The sequence below is a fragment of the Phalangium opilio genome, unplaced genomic scaffold (assembly GCF_054372755.1).
Source record: "Phalangium opilio isolate 3A_F unplaced genomic scaffold, DU_Popi_V2 ptg000032l_1, whole genome shotgun sequence".
Lineage (NCBI taxonomy): Eukaryota > Metazoa > Arthropoda > Arachnida > Opiliones > Phalangiidae > Phalangium > Phalangium opilio.
Genome location: NW_028324159.1, coordinates 313,060 through 335,619, shown reverse-complemented (window position 1 = coordinate 335,619; position 22,560 = coordinate 313,060). Strand labels below are relative to the sequence as shown.

The window sequence follows — 22,560 nt, the reverse complement described above, 5'->3', positions numbered from 1 at the left end:
TTCCCCCTATGGCACGCTCATTATGGTGTAGCACCTTCACGAGCCATTCACTGGTCGCAGAATCCCCACATGAATAGATCATGGCCCCAGCCATGATGTGGAAATTGAGAGGACGTGGCAGCGAGCTTCCCGAAGAAAGCTCAGCGTCCAATGCGTCAAGTATAGCGGCCTGGATAGGAACGACGTCCTCCTCCGTGACCGCATTAGTCGGATAGCCATCTTTAACGATGGCCATCTTGACAATACTGGCGACGTCGCAGTAAGACTTGGTCTTCTTTGACGCCGCAGCTTGTAAGCTAGGCGAGGGATCAGGGTCCTCTGTCCTAGCTCTCTTGCCAGAAAGGGTGGTAGCTTCTCTTGCACCAGGCGTAGAGTCCGTACCCGGGACGTTTCTCCCAGCACCCGAAGGTACAGGAGTCACATCTCGGCCCGTATCTCCTGCACCCAGTGCAGAGTTCTGGCCACCTTTTTGGGGTTGTTTTCTTCGGCGGTTGGCCCTGCGCCTCCTATTTGCTTCAATCAACCTGGTGGAACCCGATTGAGGAGCAGGAGGCGACTTTTGGCCTTCCGCCGATTGCGGGTGGGTGCTGCCAGAGGCAGCATCTCGCCCAGAAGCAGGTTGGGAGTTGCCTCCTTCCCTGAGAGAAGGCTGGGTACCGGTAGAACCGGCTCCATGCCCAGGTTTGGTTTTGGTTTTTGTTTTTAAAGAATCCATAGAGATCCCACGAGTAATGAGGCAAATAAAAGGTCGCCACCCGGTAGTCCTCAACCCGGGTGGAAGGCTAGTTACAACGGGGTTTCGCCTGGTGCCCCGAGGGGATCGTTCGAGATACCGTAGATTAACTTCCCCGGTACCACACAGCCCTCAGCACGTGGCGTTTAATACGGGCTCCATACGTCCGATGGCAGCACTACAGCACATGGGGTAAAGTTTCCTTCGCCGACACACCAGCGCGGCAATGGGTAGGGCCAGATTGCCCTCTAGTCGTGCGCGCTCCGGTAGGCAAAGAATTAATCCTTAGCTTTAAGGCCTGGATTTATTCGTTCCCACTCATGTTACCCCCGCCACTGGTGATACAAGAATTAGAAGATGGCACCTCTCGGCAGTAGCGGAGGCCTTAACCATCAACGGACCGATATAAGAGTTCGGATCATCGACTGTCGAGAGCCGCTTTTGATTGAATAGAGACCCCCTTATCCAGGGTCATCCGCTAGATTCTACGAAAATGGGTTTGAAAGAACCTAGAATTTGTTATCCCACGCAACGCAGCATCGTGAGATGTTTGAAGCGATGACAAGCGTGCGAATGTGAGAGAAGGGATCTTCCATCGAAAAGACGGTATACCCAAACCCCCAGACGGACAGGCGCATGAAAGTACGCCAACGGCACATCATTCGTGGGGCATCCGAAACAAAGACCTAACGTGATGTCTGATCTGTGTGTCGAGCTTTTTTAACAAACCGATGGTTACCCTATTAGAAATTCTGACAAAAGTCCCCAGAAGAAGCATGTAATACCTGGAGTGGTTATAATCTAAATTGTTTTTGTTCACTTCAATATCTCTTATTGCATACTTAAGTGTTTATTTTTAAATTTTAACAACCTTTTGCTTATAAGCTTTTATAAATAACTACGTTCCTTTTTATAGACTACCTAAATTTTTCGATCATATTTCATTTTGAAATTTAAAAATCTATTAATACCAATCTTGTGGAATATCTTAAAGGGATAGAACCAACATTTTCGGTTTAGTATAATCTATCTTTGGTTTTATGTTGAAAATTATTCGTAAAATTATGGGGGAAACTTAAAATGTTAAAAAAAAAATTTTAATAGAGATAAACGTGTTTAAAGTTTTGAATTTCTAACGGCTCAATTTGAAGCATCCGCCATTATCTAACCCGTATGTACGGGAAATTCATATGATTGGTTTGCCAGTGGAACAGGAGGTTTCGGGTAGTAGTAGGCTGTATAGTAGGAAAAACCGAAAACGTCGTCTGCTACAATAAATTCGGCGTATTTCGCGAAATCAGATTAGAGTCTCAGACTAGCTATGTCAGATTTAGAAGCAAGTGATGTTGAGTCAGAAAATGAAAGTAGCACTGACTCGGACAGTGAATGCGAGTCAATGAATAGCTTAGATTCAGAAGAATCCTTTGTGATAAATAAATCTAATGAAGATGAATATTCAAACTCGGATGAAGGGGAAGAATTCGGCCTTCAGCCTTATCAGTTTGAACCTCTACTACCAGTTGCAGAAAATGTTGCTAATGTCCCATTGGGAGATATTCCAATGGAACAAGATCACCCTCGATTGCAAAACACTAATTGGTACGTCTCAAGATTGTGAAAATCTGTTTTAAGCCAGAAATAACTGTTTATGGTGTCATTTTACAGGTGTAATTGCGGTTATTGTTTTGTGATGCCTTCTGCCGAAGAAAGTTTCTGTTGTAGAGACGAAAAGCATCCGAATCAAAGATTAATTGCAGAAATTGGCCCTTTAAATTGTGTAATAGAGACAGATACTTTCCATGACATTATGCGACGAAATATTTTAGATATTTTGTTTCATGAATTTCGGGAAAATAATTTTGTTCCAGCTGAGGATGAAATTAATCAGTAAAAATAAAACATTCAATAATTTAGTTGAAGAAATTAAATGGATGACTCCCAAAACAAACCGCTAGTGGGCAAAATATGCCTGCTAAATAAAGGGGTTTTGTTTTCTTTAAACAAGAAATATAATTATTTCTTATGATAATTTTCATTTCTAGAGTGTATAGATATTTAATTAATCGACTCTATACTCGTTGGATACACCGAGTTTTGGGAAGACGAGTAAGAAGACCAATTCCGAGTTGTGCTGTTTCGCGTATAAGAAGGGAATATCCCTCAGATGATTAAAGAGGGTTCTCGGAACCAGGCCCAAGATAAAGTTAAAAATGTATTTGCATTCGTATGCATTTTGTTATAATATTTATTTTTTATTTAATCATATTAAAATCATATTTAAAAAAAAAACGTTTCAATGCGAAAATCTCCTCTTTGTTTTATATTTTTCTACCGCTTCTTGCTTATCAGGATGTTCAGACTGAGCGGATAACAGCATGGGTGTCGTAGACCTAGTACTATTACTGTCAGCAAGAGCTTTATTGTACGATTTTTTGCATTTTTCCACCAGGTTTTGCATTAATGTTCCCACATATTCTATAACAATTGGTTTTTAATTTTTCTTCATGCAAGATGTATACCATATGTCGATGCTTGCATTATGGGTTTAACCGAGTACTCTCCTTTTTTAGCTTTTGGGAAATAAACATTCCATCTTAATTTCCCATCTTTGGTCTTAGCTTGAATCTTCTCCGAATTTTCATTGAAGTGAAGCGCTGCCAAAAACATCCTACAGATAATATAATTTTTATTTGTTTATTCGTTATTATAGCATTTCTTTATTAGTAATAAACCTCTCTTCCATGCCATTGTATGAGTAGTGAGTATTTTTCGGAGCAAAATGTACAAGTACTGAATTATATGCTTCAACGCTGGACGTTTGAGTTTCAGGAGAGATTTGTAGAACATGCTTTTCATACCCACTAATAATTTTTTTTTAATTTCTCGAAGACTGGAGTTCCTATACATAGAAAATTTATTGATTTGCTTCCATTATTGATAGTATTATGCGAAAACCGAAAACCTTTACTTACCTAGGGTCAGCCATTCTCTTTCTTTCCCGTCCAAGGCGAAGTCGCCATGTTTACATTTGAGAAACGGTTTTCCGTGACCTTGGTGAATGTTGGCAATGTGACGAAGCACTGACATGAATTTTGCTTTAATTATGTTGGGTTTCCCGCTACTAGAGGTCGCACTCCAATACATATGATTCTGGATGCTTTTGTTCCAGTCATTTAGAAGTGAACATTCGTTAATCTTGGCGGCGGCATTAATCTTCTTCTTCAAAGCTACTCAAGTTGGAATAATACACTTTAGACAAGCCTTCGTCATTAAATGATGTTCTTACATTTCACTATGTGCCAACAGTCAAAGAAATGCTTTATTTTGGGATGGAATTTCTTGAGGTATGATCTGACTTGAACATGCCTATCAGTAACTATGGAAGCGATTTTCAAGCCACATTCAATTATATATTTTATTCCACGCTTCAAACCCTCGAGTTCCATTGCCACGCTGTTTTTTTACTTCAGTGCTCTAAGTTATGAAAGAAATTAACTTCCTGTTTACCAGTATGTTTTACTACCCATGAGCCGTACTTGAATTAGAACCAAGTGAATAACTTTTCTTATTTGGCTTTCAAAAAAAACGTAGGTTCCGTATTTGGCACTGAAACCTGGCGAATCAGATCTCACGTCTCCACCGAGCTTTAGGTTCTTTTTTTTTAGCAAGTTAAATAATCGAACTTGCTCCTCCTGCCAAACCTAGTTTCGTTAAAAACGTTAAGCAAAATACCAAAAGCTTTAAGGTGAAGCCTCATAGACTTCAAGATTTTCAAATGTCCATAACTCGGGTTATGCGCATCACAGCTTCATCTGGTTTTGTTTTTAATAATTTAGAATGACTTTGCTTGGGCATCATGGAGTTCCAACTGTTATAGCTAATTTATTTACTTTTAAACACGAAGCCAGGAGTGAAAACATCCTTTGGGAAAATTAAATAAAATAGCTGTCACAGTTGGTACTCCATGACGCCCTAACAAAGTCATTCTAAATTTTTTAAAACAAAACTAGATAAACTTCGATGCGTATAACGGAACCCAAGTTGTGGACGGTTGAAAATCTTGAAATCTATGCGGCCTCGACTTATTTAAGAGAATTATTTTTTACTTCTCGAATTGTTTGAAGTAAGTAACTTCGCTGGATTCGGAAAAATGTAGTACGACTGATGCACTCAATGCCAGCAAATTTGAACATTCGTAGGGCTGGTGTGGGGTTTAGGCCAGAAATTAAGATTGATGCGGCAATGAGAATGTTTCCCATAGGCTTTTGACCTAACATGGGTTAACTTTTCCACGCGAATTTGTGCCCTTTCTCACAAACGGCTTGTATGGTCAACAAAGAGCCCCAGGGGCTGGTAGTCACTTTGCACGGCAATAAGCACCGGAAAAAAAAGTGAAAAAGCTGGAGAATCGCGCTTTCAAACACTATAAATTTTTTCTCTTTCATAACCATATTGGAATCCAGATTGAACCTCAAAACCCTTAAAATAATACAAAATGAAACTTATTGCAATTAGATTTAATAATTAAATCAGTACCCCTGTAACTTACTCCTCTATATCATCTTCTGGCAATTCAGAAGGCGTGTAACTTTGGTCTAAAGGATTGAGGGTTTCACCTTCATCTGGTTCGCTACCTAAGAAGCTCTTTTCATCTAGACTCATTTCAAATTCCTCAGTTTTAGGCCTTGGAAAATGTTTCTGACAAGATTGATCTTGTAATACTACTGGATTACTCTGCGGTTCAGTTTGACACTCTAAACAAAATGTAAATTGCAAAAAAAAAGAGGAAATTGTTCCATATGCACATTTTTAATGTAAATTAATGCTAATTTAAATGTTAGTATACCAAGAGTGACAGTTCTTTTAATTGGAGTTTGAGTTTGGGAATCTACAGCGAAACCCATTACTTTTGCGGGTAGTTTGAATGAAAGCGCTTCGAGCACTAACACTTTCCTAAGAGGATTTTTAACAATTAAACATATATTATGAGGTAAAATGACATTTACCTTACCATTGTTCGGCGTTTTCTTTCCGGCTTTAAACTTGGGTCTTTAATAGAAGGAGAAGAAAGATTTAAATGTCGCATAGGCGGTATTTGTTGGCATTCAGAATCAGAAGCTTGAAAAATTGATGGAACCGATCCTTTTAAATTTTAATAACAAATTGGACCTCATATCTGGGAGTGAGCTACACGAGGCTTTCAACTTTTCCATAACTTCCGGTACTCTCTCAAAACACTGATTAGTGAAATGAGTAGAACAAATACTCATATACTTTTTGAAAACAAAGCTTGGCGCATGTCGCTTTATTTGAATTATCCACTTTTCTTTCAGGCTCGGATCACTTGGGAAACCGTGAAACGTTAACGAATTATCTCTGTCATCATTAAAACACCCAGGCACTACGCGTTTTGATGTAGTTGCTTCATGAAAAGGCTTAGTAGCCATTGATGCTTTTTAGCAAATTAACTATAATTAAAATAAACTATAACCTAACATACGGTCAATGCAAGAGTAGAATAGTCTTAAATTATGTTTACCACCCTCAAAACGTATCCAAGCACAAAAATGATAGAGAAATCTTTCGGAAAAACTTTTCATACGCGTCACTTCTCATTTAAGGAAGCCATGTTTTTAGAGTTGACTACGATTGGTATAATATCTACTATTAGTAGCAAAAACCCCAAGACGTCTGGGAGAGGGTGGGATTGTATTAAAAAGAAACGTCATTTTGACGCAAATCTGAGCTTCCGTATTATTCCAGCAGGTGTCAGAAAGATCAAAAATTCAAACATAAGGCTCGAAAATTGAAACTTTCATTAGTGTTTTTAAATTATTAATTCACCAAGGATATAGTAATATATATATATTCAGAATCCTCATTTCTTATTCCATCAAAATAAGGTAAATTTCGGAGAAATTAATGAATGTGCAAATGTTGGTTCTATCCCTTTAATAGAAAAGAACTAGATTTTATAGAAGATGGAGGAACTTTAACTGTTTTGTCATTCTTCAATTAAAACTAATAATGTTAAAACGACCGTTTCAGCTTGCATATTAAACAATCATGTAATCAATGTAATTTCTTCCCTGTTCGAAGGAATTTGAATCAAAAATAATTACTATTACAGTTAAATATAATTAAAATAATTATTATTACAGGTAAATATCTTCAAAATCATACAGATTGCATTTCCTAGTAATAAACTTAAATAATTTAATTGAAATCTTTAAGTCAATTATATAGAAAAAATGTTGCTAAAAGGTAGTGTTTATTAGAAATAATTTATTGGTCGCTAAAAATCTGCCTAATGTACACATAATGTCGGCAACATTTGTTTAAATATTTCCTTCAATTAAATTAATAAATCTAATTGACCTTGGTCTCAGATTTTTTATATGACATGCTTAATATTTTTTAAAAAAATTTTAAGCTATTCCACGTGAAAAATCAAACTTGGCAAATTTTCGCAAGTAAAATACAACTGCTACCTGACTATCAAGGGTTCTCGTCCAATTTTGATTGAAATATAGATTCTTTGAATTTCTATCAATCTGAGTAGTAGGCGCCATCTACCATAAGTAAAAAATGCCAAATTGTGGAATTTGAAAAAAAAATGTTTTTAGTTTTGAAAACGGTTTTTAATAAAATTTGAATTTTAGATTTAGTCCTTATCTCATTTTCATTGGGAACAATTAATTTTAAGTACGTTTAGTTTTTATTTTTCAAAAGTGACCGGATCTGCGAGGTTCAGTATGAATTATCTGAACCTTGAAAATACATACATATATTTTACATTTATTTATCAATTTCCGTTAAAATGCAAAAAAAATATATATATAAATTATTCTTTCAAAACAATGAAATATACTCAATGTCATAAGTAACATAAAACAATAAGTATGACACTTAATTAAATTTGTTAAGGTTGATGCGTTTCCAGGTAAAATCCAGTTTCGAAAAAAACAATACTTAAAACATGGATACAAACATTCTTTATGAAAACGTGTATTATCAGATTTATATTTATTACCTTACTTATGGTAATTTAATCTATTAATTAGAAATTACGTATCGCGTCCAATAAAATTATTAACGATGTAGACGAACAAAGAAATTTAAGATACAGGTAAATTGAAAATATTATTTACATGTGTGTTTATTATGAGAAATATAACATACAGGGTGGAAAGCTTAGCCAACAACCTCCTACCTCGTAGGTGTAATGCAGGCTGTTAAGGTAATTGAACGAGTAGTTGAAATATTTCTTATTTGCATATGAAAACTACGAGAAAGCAAAGTGAGTTTGACTGGGCGTTGATAGTCAAGTCAAGTACAGATAATCAAATTTTCACGTTTGAAGACATGATTATAAACCGTGAAGTATTTTAAAAAATTCTTATCATAGTTTTTTCACCATAATTTCATTTTCTCAACATTGTTTGAACATTTATTTTGCTCTGAATGGCGTCTTTAAGAATTTTTATGGAGTACAAGTTTTATACTAGCAAAAACGGATTTATGCAAGAAGAACGTTGAACGTAGCAAATTCCCTACCCATCCTCGACTACTTTGTAAGTTTTGATGGGAGTGGCTTTTAATTTAACTCGCGCTCTCCATCTATCGGCATAACCCTCTTATATTTTAGGCTTTAAATATAGATACTTCATAAGGCAAGTAAATAATAATAATAATTTTTAATTGTCCTAGAATAATAATTATAGTACAAAGAAATAAAAACCAGTACTTAAAGAAAATATTTAAAGAGACATCAATTATATATATTCTTAACTTTGAAACTGAATTCCACTAAATCGGGAGTTATATCGCATTGTTGTCCACTTAACCTTTTTACCACTGGCGCACTTTCAGAAAAAAATTTCTTACCACGAAAATAGAGATAAGAATGACGAGAAGTCGCTATATACAAAATTTGTCGGTGGAGTCAAAATATAATCAGACGAAGTTTCTCAATAAAGTATGAGAGGATGGTAACAGAGGCTAAAGCTATGATCCGACGTTCTTAGTACATAAATCCGTTTTTGATACTAGGTACTATTTTAAACTAACATTTGTTATTAGGGGTTTCAAATACTCGGATATCTAAAAAATTGAGCTTGATTAGTTAAAATGTTTACGTTTTAAAATCGGAAATATTGCGAAGCGGAAAATTAAATAGGCCGCTTTACTTAGTGTTCGAAAAGATCTGTAGGTTAATCGTGATCTTTTGTGAACTATTAACGAGTTTCTGTCCATTCGGCCCGAGATTCGCTCACAACTGGTCTGTATAGAGCGACAGATCGCTCGCTAAATCTGAAAAGACGCTTAGGTGAAAAAGAACAAACTTTTAAGCAGCTCCGGAAATGATGCATATTATATTTCAAGGGCAGTCTGTGAACGATTGCTGGTGGATTAGATTAATCAATAGAGTAAATCGCGACCAGTAAACGATACACGCCATAAGTTGCGTACTCTTTTCTAAAATAGTGGATATGGTCGCTTCCGTTTTTTTGAGGCTGTGGCAACTTGAAATGAAAGTTCCGCTACCAATACGAGAAACGCCAAAGCATTTCCGTAAACCAGAATCTTGAATACAGCCTCCAAGGTTTTCAGGCTAAATCCTTTCACTTCGTCTGGTGGCATTTTCCAGAAAAACTGTCGCAGTTTGTAATTGAATTCGAAATCCATGGAGCCGAGTGGGACAGTTTCAAAGTTATGAGCGCTCCTAATAAAACGTTAAACATTTATTTAAACTATAATAACTGGTGTTTTCACAAGGTGGAAGACTTGCAACTCCGTGGAGGAGATTTCGTTTTATGAATTTTCAAAGGGTAATAATACAACTCCAAGGGACGATACGACCTTTTTGTCATTAACTCTAATTCAAAAAGCTGCAACGTAAAGATCTCGAAGATCCGCAACAGATTATAAATAGAAAAAATTCCAAGCCAGAACGCAGCTTTATCAATAATCTTGGTGAAGAATAAATGTAATTAACTCAGCCCAGGAGAGCAGCAAATAGAGACATGTAAGAATCAGGTCATATCTAATATATATTACTACAAAAATTTCTTCGTGAAACCGAAACATAAAATAAATAAAAAGTAAGAAATAGGGGTCAAATTGTATATGGGTAGCCCAGAGTTAGAGGTTTGAGGTGTTCAAATCTGCTCACTCTACAGAGAATAAATTCGGCCTTGCCTTATATAGGCCAGGACAGATAGGCCGAAAAAGGGCTTGACCTAGAACATTTGAACATAAAGATGAAAATTGGTACATGTGTTGTTTTTGACCCAACAAAAATTATACTTAAAGTCCCCTGCTGTAGAGCGCGAGCTTTCGCCGCCATCTTGGAAAATGGCCGCCGGGAATTACAGATACAATGTATTCCACGTTCTTCTTCAAAAATTATGAAAATTGGTACACATTATGATTGGAACCACATGAACATCTTGGCAAAATTTTAAAGCTCTGTGTTCAATAGTTTGGTCGCCATATTGGAAAATGGCCGCCGTGAATGATAGGTACAGTATATTTCACCATGTTGTTGGAAAATTATGAAAATTGATAGGTATTACAAACAGAGCTGTACGAACCTCATAGTAAAATATTGAAGCCATTAGTCAGATAGTTTGGCCGCCATGTTGGAAAATGACCGCCATCAATGTCATTAAGATAGAGTATATGGTTCAAAAATTATGAAAATTGGTAATAATTATGTTAAAGACCGTCTTAACATCATACTTGAATATTGAAGTCGTGCTACTGATAGTTTGGGCTCCATCTTCAAAAATGACTGCTAGAAATGGCAAATATATTACGGATATATAAATATTTTAGATATTTTTTTATTGAGTAGATGATTTTCATGAACGTATTAAACGCCATAAAAATAACTATTTTCGAGTCTAAATTATCGACCCATCTTCAAAAATGGTCGCTGAAATATTACTATCCTAAATTCTGCCATATTACTCGGATTTTGGTTAGGAAAAACCATTTCTATGGGGTATAAACATTCTAGTGTCGTTAAGGATTAGATTTAAGACACATTTTTAACATTTCGTTCATATTTATCGTCATCCTGAAGATTTTTTACTACGGCTAATACCTTGAAAATGACCACACATTGCCCAGCAAGCTAATACAGATCGTCTACATTCACAGTTCTTTATACAAGATGTTCTGCAGACTGCAGGTACAAATAATGAGTGGAATAAGTTCATCTGATGCCGGAAGGAGAATGGTGTGAATGGGTCTTCGACTTTCGCGATCGCTAACCAATCCCCACTTTTCGGGATTAAATCGTTTCCTAGCTATTGTTGGACTTGAAGATACGCTCGGAAAAAATGTAGTTTTGCTGCGTCGGTTGTTGGATGAAGCTTAGCGAGATCAAATGAGGACTTGACAGTATATGTGGCAACGGTTCCATTATACGTGTAATATCTACATAAATGAAGCATAACGTGTCAATTATCACCCTAAAAAAAGCGAAAAGAAATCTCTCTTCGGCAGCAGCTATGGCTTCCCTAGATGCAATATGGTCATTAAAAAAGCGCAACAAATTTGTAAGATGTTGATTATCTGTCGTTACTTTAAACCACGCCTTATCATAACCACACCCAATTACAGCACGTAAATGAAAGAAGTGTTCTCTTTACCTTTTTAATTCAAAGGACTTGTCGTGGCGGAGGGGGCCCGAGTTCGGTGTGACGGTTCGGGAGTTCCTTGGGTTCGCCCTTGGTTCAGACCGTTCCTTGCCCCATTCCGTGAAGGTTTTGCTGGGCCGTTTCGCCCCCACCCAGGTGTTGCCTTGGCTCGCCCCCGCTATTGGCAACCCTCTAGGGGTCGCGGATACACTATTTGTTTTGGCCGTATGGCACTGTTGTGCTTGGAAAGAACTTCCCCGTCCCCTCGAGTCTTCTGCTGCCTTAATCCTTCCCTGTCACCGACCACCTCCTGACTGGGCTCGCCGTGACCTGCTCAAGTGGCGTTTTTCGGGCCCGCTGGCCAATCCCGTGTGCCATGACGGCGGTTCCGCTGGTTCAATTTGGAATATGATGGGGAGGTGTAGCGCCTAATCAAGGGTTCTGACATGCAATTATTATGAAAAATCTTCAGGATGACGATGAATATGAATGAAATGTTAGAGATTTGTCTAAAATCTAATATTAAACAACACTAGAATGCATAAACCCCATATTAAATCATATTCTCTAATCAACAGCATTGAATAACTTTTCTTTCTTTCAGAATTTTGTGCAATTATTTTCGTGTGGGCATTTTTAAAGATGGCGCCGATAATTTCAACTTCGATATATCCATTTTTTGTTGTTTATTACGTTAATTAAAATCATCTATTCAAAATAGGAATTTCAAAAATATTTATATATTTGAAATATATTTGGCATTTCCAGCAGTCATTTTCCAAGATGGCGCCCAAACTATCAGTAGCATGTCTTCAATATTCAAGTATGATGTTTAGACGGTCTTCAACATAATTATTACCAATTTTCATAATTTTTGAACCACATACTGTATCTAAATGACATTGATGGCGGCCATTTTCCAACATGGCGGCCAAACTATCTGACTAATGGCTTCAATATTTTACTATGAGGTTCACACAGCTCTGATTACAATACCTATCAATTTTCATAACTTTCCAACAACATGGTGAAATATACTGTACCTAGCATTTACGGCGGCCATTTTCCAATATGGCGACCAAACTATTGAACAAAGAGCCGTAAAATTTTGCCATGATGTTCATGTGATTCCAATCATAATGTGTACCAATTTTCATAATTTTTGAAGAAGAACGTGGAATACATTGTAGCTGGCATTCCCGGCGGCCATTTTCCAAGATGGCGGCGAAAGCTCGCGCTCTACAGCAGGGGACTTTTAGTATATTTTTTGTTGGGTCAAAAACAACACATGTACCAATTTTCATCTTTATGTTCAAATGTTCTAGGTCAAACCCTAAAAGTCCTGGGCTATTAGGCTTTTAATGTTTTATTATCATTTGAGATGAAACATTCGACCAGAGAGAATTTATAATAGGGAGTAGAAGCTCTTGTCCTTAACAGTGCTAAATACTATGTTGCTCAAACAAGTAGGATGCGACGCTAAAACTGGCCAGGTAAATTTCCGGTCATGTGACGCTCCTTTAATTTTTAAGTTTGTACTCAATCACTGTTGGTTGTACGTGGACAATTTCCTAATAAGGGTGTGCGATTTCGAGTGCGACTGGCGCCATTTCAAGTTATTTTAAATCAGATGTTTCCCTTTCCCTAAAAAGGTAGTGTCCATCTCCCCTAGAGACCCTCCCGCATCATTCTAGAACCGCCCTAGAGGGAGGGGTCACAAACAATTATACTGGCCAGTTTTGTTGATCACGTGATTTCTGAGCTAGATAATACTCCTCAGTTTCTACTCCCTATTATAAAGTCTCTCTGATTTGACCCAATGCCTTTAGCCTTCTGACATCAAGTTGTATGATCGAAGTTGTGTTATTATCAAGTGGTATGCATTATTCCTAAATTATATTGATAAAATAAACAAATCTAAATTTTAAAACGATATTCTTAATCCATATACCGGGTTACTATTTTATTGCGTTCAACAACTCACAACGGACGCAGCACTCAGCGTAACGGTGTAAGTATTTTTTATAAAAAAATAATTTACATTTCCGATTTGACGTCACTGTGCTAATCGGATCGTCAACGCCATAAACGGTTTTGTGATTACATTATTTTGTTTCACATCTGTTTTATGACGTCATTTGCAATGGAGACTAAAATTTTGTGGAGGATAATTCATGAAGTATTTCCAAAATTTTCCAAATTTTGAAAGAGCTTTTATTAAAGAAATCAATCTAATTGGCTCTCAAAAATATTTCGCCAAATTCTTTCGAAAGCGAATTTAATTTTAAAGAAATTCGTTAAACATTGGTTCTTTGCGAGCTGTTTGAAAATGATGCAGCAGACGCCATTTGAATCGAAACTCAAGAACGCACCAAAAATGCATTGCAGAAGTTCATGACGTAGTGTTGCCAAAATGAACGAAACTGCTTTTTACCGTTGAGGGTTGTTGAACGTAGCCCTTTATCTTGAAATACCGAATCACTCTAGAGCTAACGATATTGTCATTATCTAAGAGTTTTGACCATTGAGTTACGATTTCAGACTTCTGATATTGAAAATTAGTAATGAAGTGAGAAAACAAGTTATTATTAGTTTCCAGTAGGTCACAAAAATATTGCAACTCACATAATGTTAAACGTTTCACGAAGTTTGTAGTCGTGATCGTCAGCGAAGGGATAGGTCATAACAAACACATACGAATTTGTGTTTAAAGCGGTTTCACTCATGTAGATCTTCCCAAAATTCTTTTGATCTATCTCTCCATCTTTATAAATAATTTTACTCCATGTTAATTTAAACTCACTAAGTTAACGTCGGTAATGAGGATTGAAGAGCTTTTTCGTTATTGGACACACGAATAAGACTACTTAACTAAAAGAAAGTGCTAAAGTACCTTTTTCAAATTTATATGTAAAAGATAAAAGATTTATTTATTTTTCAAATTTGAAATCAAATTATCATCTGTAATATTTACGAATATACGAACAATTAAATTCTCTTATAATACCCTACGTGTTAGACCTGTGTCCCAAAAATTACAAGAGAGGACCATAAAACTATAAACAGTTAGGTGGTACCAGAAGTAGAATAAGAAACTAGAAGTATCGAGGTAAACAAACTCTTCACTAGGCGAAAGTGAATATTCTTGATAACACACCACAGGTTGGCCCTATGGTAGCAGTGTCTGAATTTTCCCCCCAAAACGTGAGACGCTCGCGGCAGTAGACGGCCGAACTAGGTTCAAGCACCGGCGTCCGTGTTCCGCGGCTTCAGGTTCAGGGGAAGGGGGTAGGAAATATTTTTGCAACTCGACCAATTTTTTTTCTCTCTAGTGTAGGCGCAATGTAAGTGGCATAAAATCCTCAAATTTGTTTCCTAGTGCCAGGATCTATTACCAATTGAGTAATGGCAGTACTTCGTATGCAAACGTCATACCCTTCTATCTCTTTGCTCAGTGACACCCCCCTACTGGACGCGTGCAGTATCTCCTCTTATAGCACGCCCAGATGAAGGGATGGATACACAGTCTACGCCCCTCTCAACCGCTACTAGTTTAGTCTATGCTAGAGCACTTTACTCTTAGTCCCTTATCTTACTTCCGGTGGTACTAGTAGTTTATGATCATCTGTCGTTGTCATCGTAGAATAATTTCTATTATCCTTTTTAAATTTTTAAACATACATATGGTTCTTATTTAAAATATTCATTATTCAATATTTTTTTCAAAAAAATAAATTAGACTGAAATTCCTCTAACTTTCGAATTTCTCCAAACCTTACCCTTGACCATGTATCCCAATGAAAGCATGATTAACTGGTAGATTGAAGCCAAGACTCCTTTCTCTTCAAGTATGGTGTTCAAGTAAAGGTCTTGTCCGAGAAAATCAGGGACACCAATAAAGCCTCCCTTTTTTTCACTTCGATCAATCAGACCCGTTATACGGGAATCAAATGGTTCCTATTAATCAATATGAATTATAGTTTTAAAATAATTAAAAAATACTCAGAGCTATTTTCTTAAACCACGTCGGAAACGTGCTTAATGGCAATTCATTTGTCTGAAAATATTAACTCCATAACAATATATAATAGAATATTTGATCTTTTTCTTTTTCATTCGGTCATAAGTGACATAAAAATAATAAGTATTTTCGCAGCGCAAAATTCGTAAACAAGGGTAGTGGCGTGAAAATGGCATGTACAATTGGTGAACCACTCTAAAAGGATGTTACTGTTTTATGTTTATACCTATCGGCTTTGGATTAACCTCTCTTAACGAGTTTCATTTTCATTGTTCTTTATTTTACTTATGGTTAGGATTAGGGTAAAATCTTGGGAGCTTATATTTCTTGCGCTTCTTTGGTTAGGATCTACGATCGAAATTTCAAAACTTGAGTTTGTTAAGAAATGAAAGATTTGGTTCCTCGGATATGTATTATTACCTGGGTTTTCAAATAGCGAATCTCCTGTGAGTTCTCAACGAAAAGCCCATGAAGATCCTTTTGTTCGATCAAGTCGTCTAAAGTATCCACTTTAATGTATTCGATTGACGAAAATTCAGATTTCATGGTACTTCCCAGCACAATAACGAAGAAAAGTATGAAGGTAGACCAGAAACCGAGAATTATTCGGCTCGATGTCAAAATCGGATTTCCAAGCATAGCTGAAAATATTGAACAAGGGTCGGTAAACATTCTGGTAAACTTATGAATTAATTAACACCATTTTAAATTTGCTTCTTTCATAAAATAATTTTGTTGGAGTAACAACGAAAGACGAGCATTAAAATAAAGTCAACAGTTTCTATTTTTCACGTAACCACTCACTGAAAATTTAAAACAGCTTTTTCGTTATGAAAACGCATTTCGTTTATTGTTTCATTAACAATTTGAAATTAACGAATTATTTTAAAGTATTATCCCAATATGCACTAGCTAGAGCTGTTGACTTTACATCGACAAAGAGTCCAATTTTTCAAGAGAGTTTATAGTATCCGTGGGCCAGGGCCGGATTAACTACTAGGCAAGTTAGGCAATTGCCTAGGGCCCGGATATCTGAGGGGCCCGTAATCAGCTAGTTTTCCAAAATTGAGAAAATGAAAAACCAAAAAATATATTCCCCCTCTTTCTCTACCAAAACATAACGTCACTGACACCATGGAAAAGCCAGGTGAGATGTAACGGCAGCGTAATGTTGGAAAAACCGTTACCCAAAAACATTATGGCAATTTATAAAGGAAGAAAGAAAAAGACGAAAAGAAACTTAAAAATTCAATGGAAATATATTTTGAGAAGTCGTAATCCTCGGAGAAAGAAATTTCATTTTGAATCGTGTTGTTACTGACCGTCATTAAACACTGGGGTTGCATTGTATGATTCCTTGAGAAGCTTTATTCGGGTTGGTCGTGATAATTTGAAATATTTTAAATAATTGCTCAGCTCACAAAAGAGATAATTTACAAAAGTAACGAAGAAAGGGGAAAAAAATACGTAAATATGTTAAAGGCGCAGGAAAGAACAAGGCGACCCAAGGGTTGGGCTCGTAATAGTAGCCACATCGTACAGTACTTGACAGGCGTACAGAAAATTTAAGTGAATAGCCCTCGATGCGCTACCTGAACTGTTTTAAAATGATTACTTCATTTTTTACTTCTGTTATAATTATAATAGTGTGACACGAACGAAAAACGTGAGTACCCCCACGATGAGCATCCTTTAACAGTGTTTAAACGAAATACCCGTAAATGCCCATTAAAAGAAGTACAGAAAATGAGAGTGAATAACCCCTCGTTGCCCTAACAAAAATAATAACCCTTAATCCTTACTTCAATAAATTTACTTACATTATAATTGTAATATTTAGGGCCACAAGTTAGTGCTTTTTTTAAATTCTTCTCGATTTGTGGAGAAATACACGTAACTTCTAATAATTAACATCTCCTTAAGGCCATTCTAAATTTAACGTCGGAATATACTTCTTTTTGCTTTTGAAAATTCCCTCGATTTCTTTGAATTTTGATATTGGGGAGCGGGATTGAAAGCGTGAAACCCTTATTGTCAACTGGTGACAGGAATTTTAAAGGGAGTATTAAACCTTCCATTTTAATTAAGGTAACACCATAATCCTTTATCTCGCTATAAATATGTTGAGCAATCGTAAAACACAATTCAAAATGCTAACCCTTACTGATACAATTAAATGCAGGGGCGTCGGAAGTGTTTTGAAGTTGGGGGGCTCGGGCTCCGATGAAGACCAGGGAGGATGTATGGGATAACGCCCCAAACCTGCTCCGGAGCGTCTTTTGAAAGCTGTTGTCGTAATTTACACAAGTTTTATTTTAAATAGTATAATTATAGATATACACCGGGGATGAGGCATGAGACTGTAAGACGATATTAACCTGGAATGAGACTATGCATAAGGTATTCAGGGGTGATACTCACTCATACGCTCAATTTTAGTTGAATAAGTGACTAATTAATTTAGAAATAGAAAGCAAAAAGGGACTAAATAGGGGTAAATCAAGCTATAAAAAGGGCCACTTGAAATGAAATGTTTTCAGAGATGACCGATTTAAAAGATATTTTAAAGGTCGGAGTCGTAATTAAGCCCAATCTATGGTCTTAGATATTTCCAGTCAAAAGAAAGGTCACCTCATAAAAGGTCTACGGCGAAATTCAATTACAGAATGCAAAGCATTCAAAAAAAAAACAAACATTCATTTGAATTGGATTAATTTTAAATAATAAGTTAAAAATTTGCTGAGCGAGCGAAGCGAGCTCCACGATTTTGGACTTTGATCAACTGTGATCTCGCTATTTTTTCGTTTAAACCGTCATAAGACAAATATATTACGTTTAACTTTGTGGTCGAGAAGATAAATAACACCAAAAGACTCAAAAATCCAAAAAAATGGCAAATACTAACTAATTTTTGGAAAAGTGACTTTTAGTAACCGAATTTGAAAAAAGTGACTTAGTATCAGCCCTGGACCGTATTTCTCAAGGGGTGAGACTACTATTAAAGAAATTCGGAAAGTATAGCTAAAATATGCTTTACAATTTTTTGTAATGCAGTAGGTCTTAAAATATAGCAATTTTTTATTTTTAATCTAAAATTTAATACCTAAATGAATACAAAGTAAGAAAATTAAAAACCAAATGTGAGAGGGCTGCGCCCCCTCACATTTCGTTAGAGCAGGGGCTTGAGCCCTTCCTGCCCCCCGGTTCCGACGCCACTGATTAAATGCAATGCTTAAAGTTACTGTTAAAATGCCCATCCTCTTAAAATACACGAACCAAACGAGGCCAAACTAAGAGCCTCATCGTAGATGTACATCATACGATGTGGCTAAAAACAAACTGAGTGGACGGGGCGCTTTCAAAATAAAAGTGTTTTACGTCGTATCTAATGACAAATACTAAAAAACAATCTGAAGTTAACAAGGACACTGATGAAAAGTTCAAACCTATTTTTATCATTCATGCCCCCGATGAATCTTTCTCTGGAGCTTTCCAAGAATTGGCAGAAACGTATTGCAATGATTTAAATTTTGAAGAGCTTGAAAACGAACTGCTACATTTCAAGCATTTAGTGAAGAATGAAGAAAGCAAAAACCCAGAATTCTTTCATTCCTTTATTCGTACCAATAATATCATTTCAACTTTTCCAAACTTAGAAATTGTTTTGAGAATTTAGTTGTGTTTGCAATGCAAGTGGCGAAAGATCCTTTTCAGCTTTAAAAAGAGTGAAAAACTACCTAAGAACCACATTAGCCCAGTAAAAATTAAATTCTTTATCTTATATATATTGAAAAGGATTTACTAAACGACTTCATAGACTATGAAGAGATAATTGATAAATTTCTTGAGTTAGAATGAAAGAAATTTAACTATTGAGTTCAAAAAGAAATTTAAATATGCAGTTAAGTGATAAGTCAATTAAAGGTATAGAAAATAGTATGTCTCTTAGATTCTCTTAAACTGTGGTCTGTTGGGGGGCTGGGGGCCCGGGTCTAAGGCCTTGCCTAGGGCCCAAAATATTGTTAATCCGGCCCTGCCGTGGGCGACTTACAAAACAAGAACTTTTACGCCCAAAATAGCTTATAGGATATTATCTCAGAAACGGTTTTAATTATCGTAAAACCCAAAAAAAAAAATTTAAGCTCCAAAAATGCTTTGCATTAGCGATTATGGCTTTCATGAAACTTATACTAACGTTCGGAGAAAAAGAAGCACAAAAATCTCCAACTAGTGTCGCAAATCGAGTATGAGAAGGATTTGAATGTCTTCCTGTTATTGGTATGAGTCATCTTCGGTTCATAGATGTAGCTCGGTATCATCCAGATTAACGATGTTACAATCAAAACAGATGGAATCATTATTGAAACCTTAAGAGGTTCAGAAAAAATAGCGCTATTTAATCCATTACCTTATCGACATGCGCTAATTATTGACTTTAAAAATGTAGTTTGCGAAAGAGAAATTGAATTAAAGAAAGTGGGGAACTAAGGGGAATGAAGGCTTTCCCTGGTGGGCAGCATAATACTTAAGATGGGGAATAATCATATGAGCGAACCCCATAATAGTGGTTCTCATTACCGTGGTTCCCCAAACCGGGATTTCACAAGATGGCCCAAGGGCTGGGTCTTAATAGTAGCCACATCCTTATCTATTTTATAAGCACATAAATGAAAAGAAAAGAAATATAAAGAACAAAACACACAATTTCAAAAGTATCCGACCCCACTTATAAATAGAGCCCTCCCTCATTCCTGACCCTTTAGAGATAAATTAGAGGAAGAAAACTAGCCGCTTCTGTCTAGCCATCGTGGTACAGTGGTGTGTTACTACTGCGTGAGCGACCCGGGTTCGAATCCCGGCTGCGACCAAAAATAATTTTAATTAAAATAAAATCTCTAACCGAGCTCAGCTCCCCCTCTGAGTGGGGTACTATCGAATTTCTTTTAAGCTAAAATCTAACGGTAACGAAAGCGACAACCCCGACCACTACTACAACTACTACGGCTCGGGTCAAACTAAGATGTGGCTAAAAAGCAATAGTCGTTTATGATGGTGTAATTTGAGTTATTTCAACTAAAGGAATATTAAGTCTGGTAAGGTTAATTAGGCCAGTTTTAGTTGTGCTTGATAGGTAAGCTTAGGTTCGTTTGTACTTGACAGTAAATTTTAGGCTGGGTTGTACTTGATAGGTTATGGTTTTTTATATACAAAATAGAGAAGGTAAACTATAAGACTAGTAATTTTTCAACTACTGTTTCCCCAAACATCAGCCGCTATTTCCAATTTAGCATTTTTGCATAAAACCGCTCTTTTTTTAGAATCGCGGTTGTTATTTCGGGAACTCCTGTTACATAGTACACCCTTTAAGCTTCACTACCATTGCGCCGAATCCCAATCAACCGAAACTAATACCATTCGACCGAAAAACCCGCACTTTGGCGGATTTACGATTCTGTCCAATGGGACAATCCCATTGCACCGTAAAACCCGCACTTCGGGTTTTGCCGATGAAATTTAAATAAAATTAAAACAATTTAAGGCCTACGTAAAATGAACACAAGATCTAAAAATTTTCTAAATTATTATTTTAAAACTAAGGATTATAAGAACAAAATAGTAATAAATCAGCAAAATATGACATAATAAAACCAATTGCTAATATTGATTTATTATTATATGTTATATTTATCACGAAAATACTTTAAGCCAGCCGTATTACTGTACTTGAAGTGTATAACCGCTCCTAAGAGGAAGAGACGTCCTAAACAAACCTAACCAAACCTAACCTAACCTAACCGTAATTTCTTGGAAAAGGCATATTATTCGAAAAGTCAATGAAGATAAACATCAATATTTTGGAAAAGGCGTAACATTGTTAAGTGATTTATAAAATATTACTAACCTAACCGTAATTTTTTGGAAAAGGCATATTATTCGAGAAGTCAATGAAGATAAACATCAATATTTTGGAAAAGGCGTAACATTGTTAAGTGATTTATAAAATATTACTAACCTAACCTAACGTTTAACCCATGCCCAAATAGTCAAGTCCAATTTTCACTTTTTCTGTATGCTATTATATTCAATTTTATTTGGCACAATTACATATGTTAATTATGTTACTTTTTACATAAGCATTTAGTGTGGAAATTTCCAGCTACACAATCAAGTAACCTTACGGCTATTTCTATTTTATTTTTCAATGGGTTTTTAACATTCTCATGATAATTATTAACCGCATTGCTGTATCTTTTGTTGATATTTTTATACGCTAAACTAACTTCGTGCACATTTTTTCCCGCGTCTTTATCTAATTTGCGGTTCGTGTACTCAATTTGCATTTTTCGGACTTCTTCGATAAAAAGAAATAGTGCTGGCTTTGCGTTGAATTTCAAATTTAACTTGTTATGAAAACCTTCCAGGTGGTTATTCGTTCGCATTTGAAAATTACCGAAGTGGTTCCACATTTCTGGTGGGTGTAAGCAGTTGTCCATCCAAGTCTCAACAAAGTAGTTTAAAAACAAAACAACATTAGGGTTTTCATGACGACAATCCTTTTCTATTCCAATCCAAAGTGCAGTGTGTTCTTCAACGGGAACCAAAGCCAAAGCCATCAATCGACGAATCATTTTTCGAACGACATCGTCCTGTTTATAATCCACCGACAGCCCCTTTGTACTTGCGGCACGCCAAATAGCCTGGCTATAATGGAATAGGCATCCTCGAATGATCGCATCCGGAAAAACGACCTTGAGAGAAGATATCATGGATGCCTCGAAATCAATTTGGAAACTGGGGGGGCGAAAACGAAAATCCTCGAACTGAAGCTGCTTCTTTGACCAGGCTTAAAAACCGCTTGTAGACCACAGCCGAATGTCCAGGAAGTAACGCATATACAAGTGGCAACATTATACCGTTATAATAACCGTGAAGGACATATAATTGGGCGAACTGACTTGGGCAGGCATAATGGGTCCCGTCCATAAAAACACATGACGGCTGGCATAAGATTTTCATAAACGTATCAGTGGCAAAAGCGATTATTCGGTCATCTATTCCATCGTCAACAAGTAAAAAGTTCTCACTCTGTTCCCCAACGGCAAGACGCGTCCATTCTTCAGTAAGTATTATATCTCGGCGGTGGGCTGGATTATTTG

At 36.5% G+C, this 22,560-nt stretch overlaps 2 protein-coding genes across 2 annotated transcripts; both read right to left on the bottom strand.

The window, feature by feature from the left end:
- Nucleotides 1-9,191: 9,191 nt before the first annotated feature.
- On the bottom strand, nt 9,192-14,108 carry LOC149684704 (uncharacterized). Its single transcript, XM_089871106.1, has 2 exons — nt 14,008-14,108; nt 9,192-9,458 (listed from the first exon to the last, which is right to left on the bottom strand). The coding sequence occupies exons 1-2, from the start codon at nt 14,106-14,108 to the stop codon at nt 9,212-9,214; spliced, it is 348 nt and encodes a 115-aa protein (XP_089727232.1). The 3' UTR covers nt 9,192-9,211.
- A 7,414-nt stretch (nt 14,109-21,522) lies between these two features.
- LOC149684703 (uncharacterized) lies at nt 21,523-22,170 on the bottom strand. Its single transcript, XM_089870892.1, has one exon. It carries the CDS (start codon nt 22,168-22,170, stop codon nt 21,523-21,525), a length of 648 nt encoding a protein of 215 aa, XP_089727018.1.
- Nucleotides 22,171-22,560: the final 390 nt, after the last annotated feature.

Excerpts from the sequence above, each read along its gene's own strand:
- LOC149684703 (XM_089870892.1), bottom strand. The coding sequence starts at position 22,170 with ATGATATCTTCTCTCAAGGTCGTTTTTCCGGATGCGATCATTCGAGGA.
- LOC149684704 (XM_089871106.1), bottom strand. The coding sequence starts at position 14,108 with ATGAGTGAAACCGCTTTAAACACAAATTCGTATGTGTTTGTTATGACC. Across the intron at positions 9,459-14,007 it reads CGTGAAACGTTTAACATTAT|GAGCGCTCATAACTTTGAAA; the intron begins GTGAGTTGCAAT and ends ACGTTTTATTAG.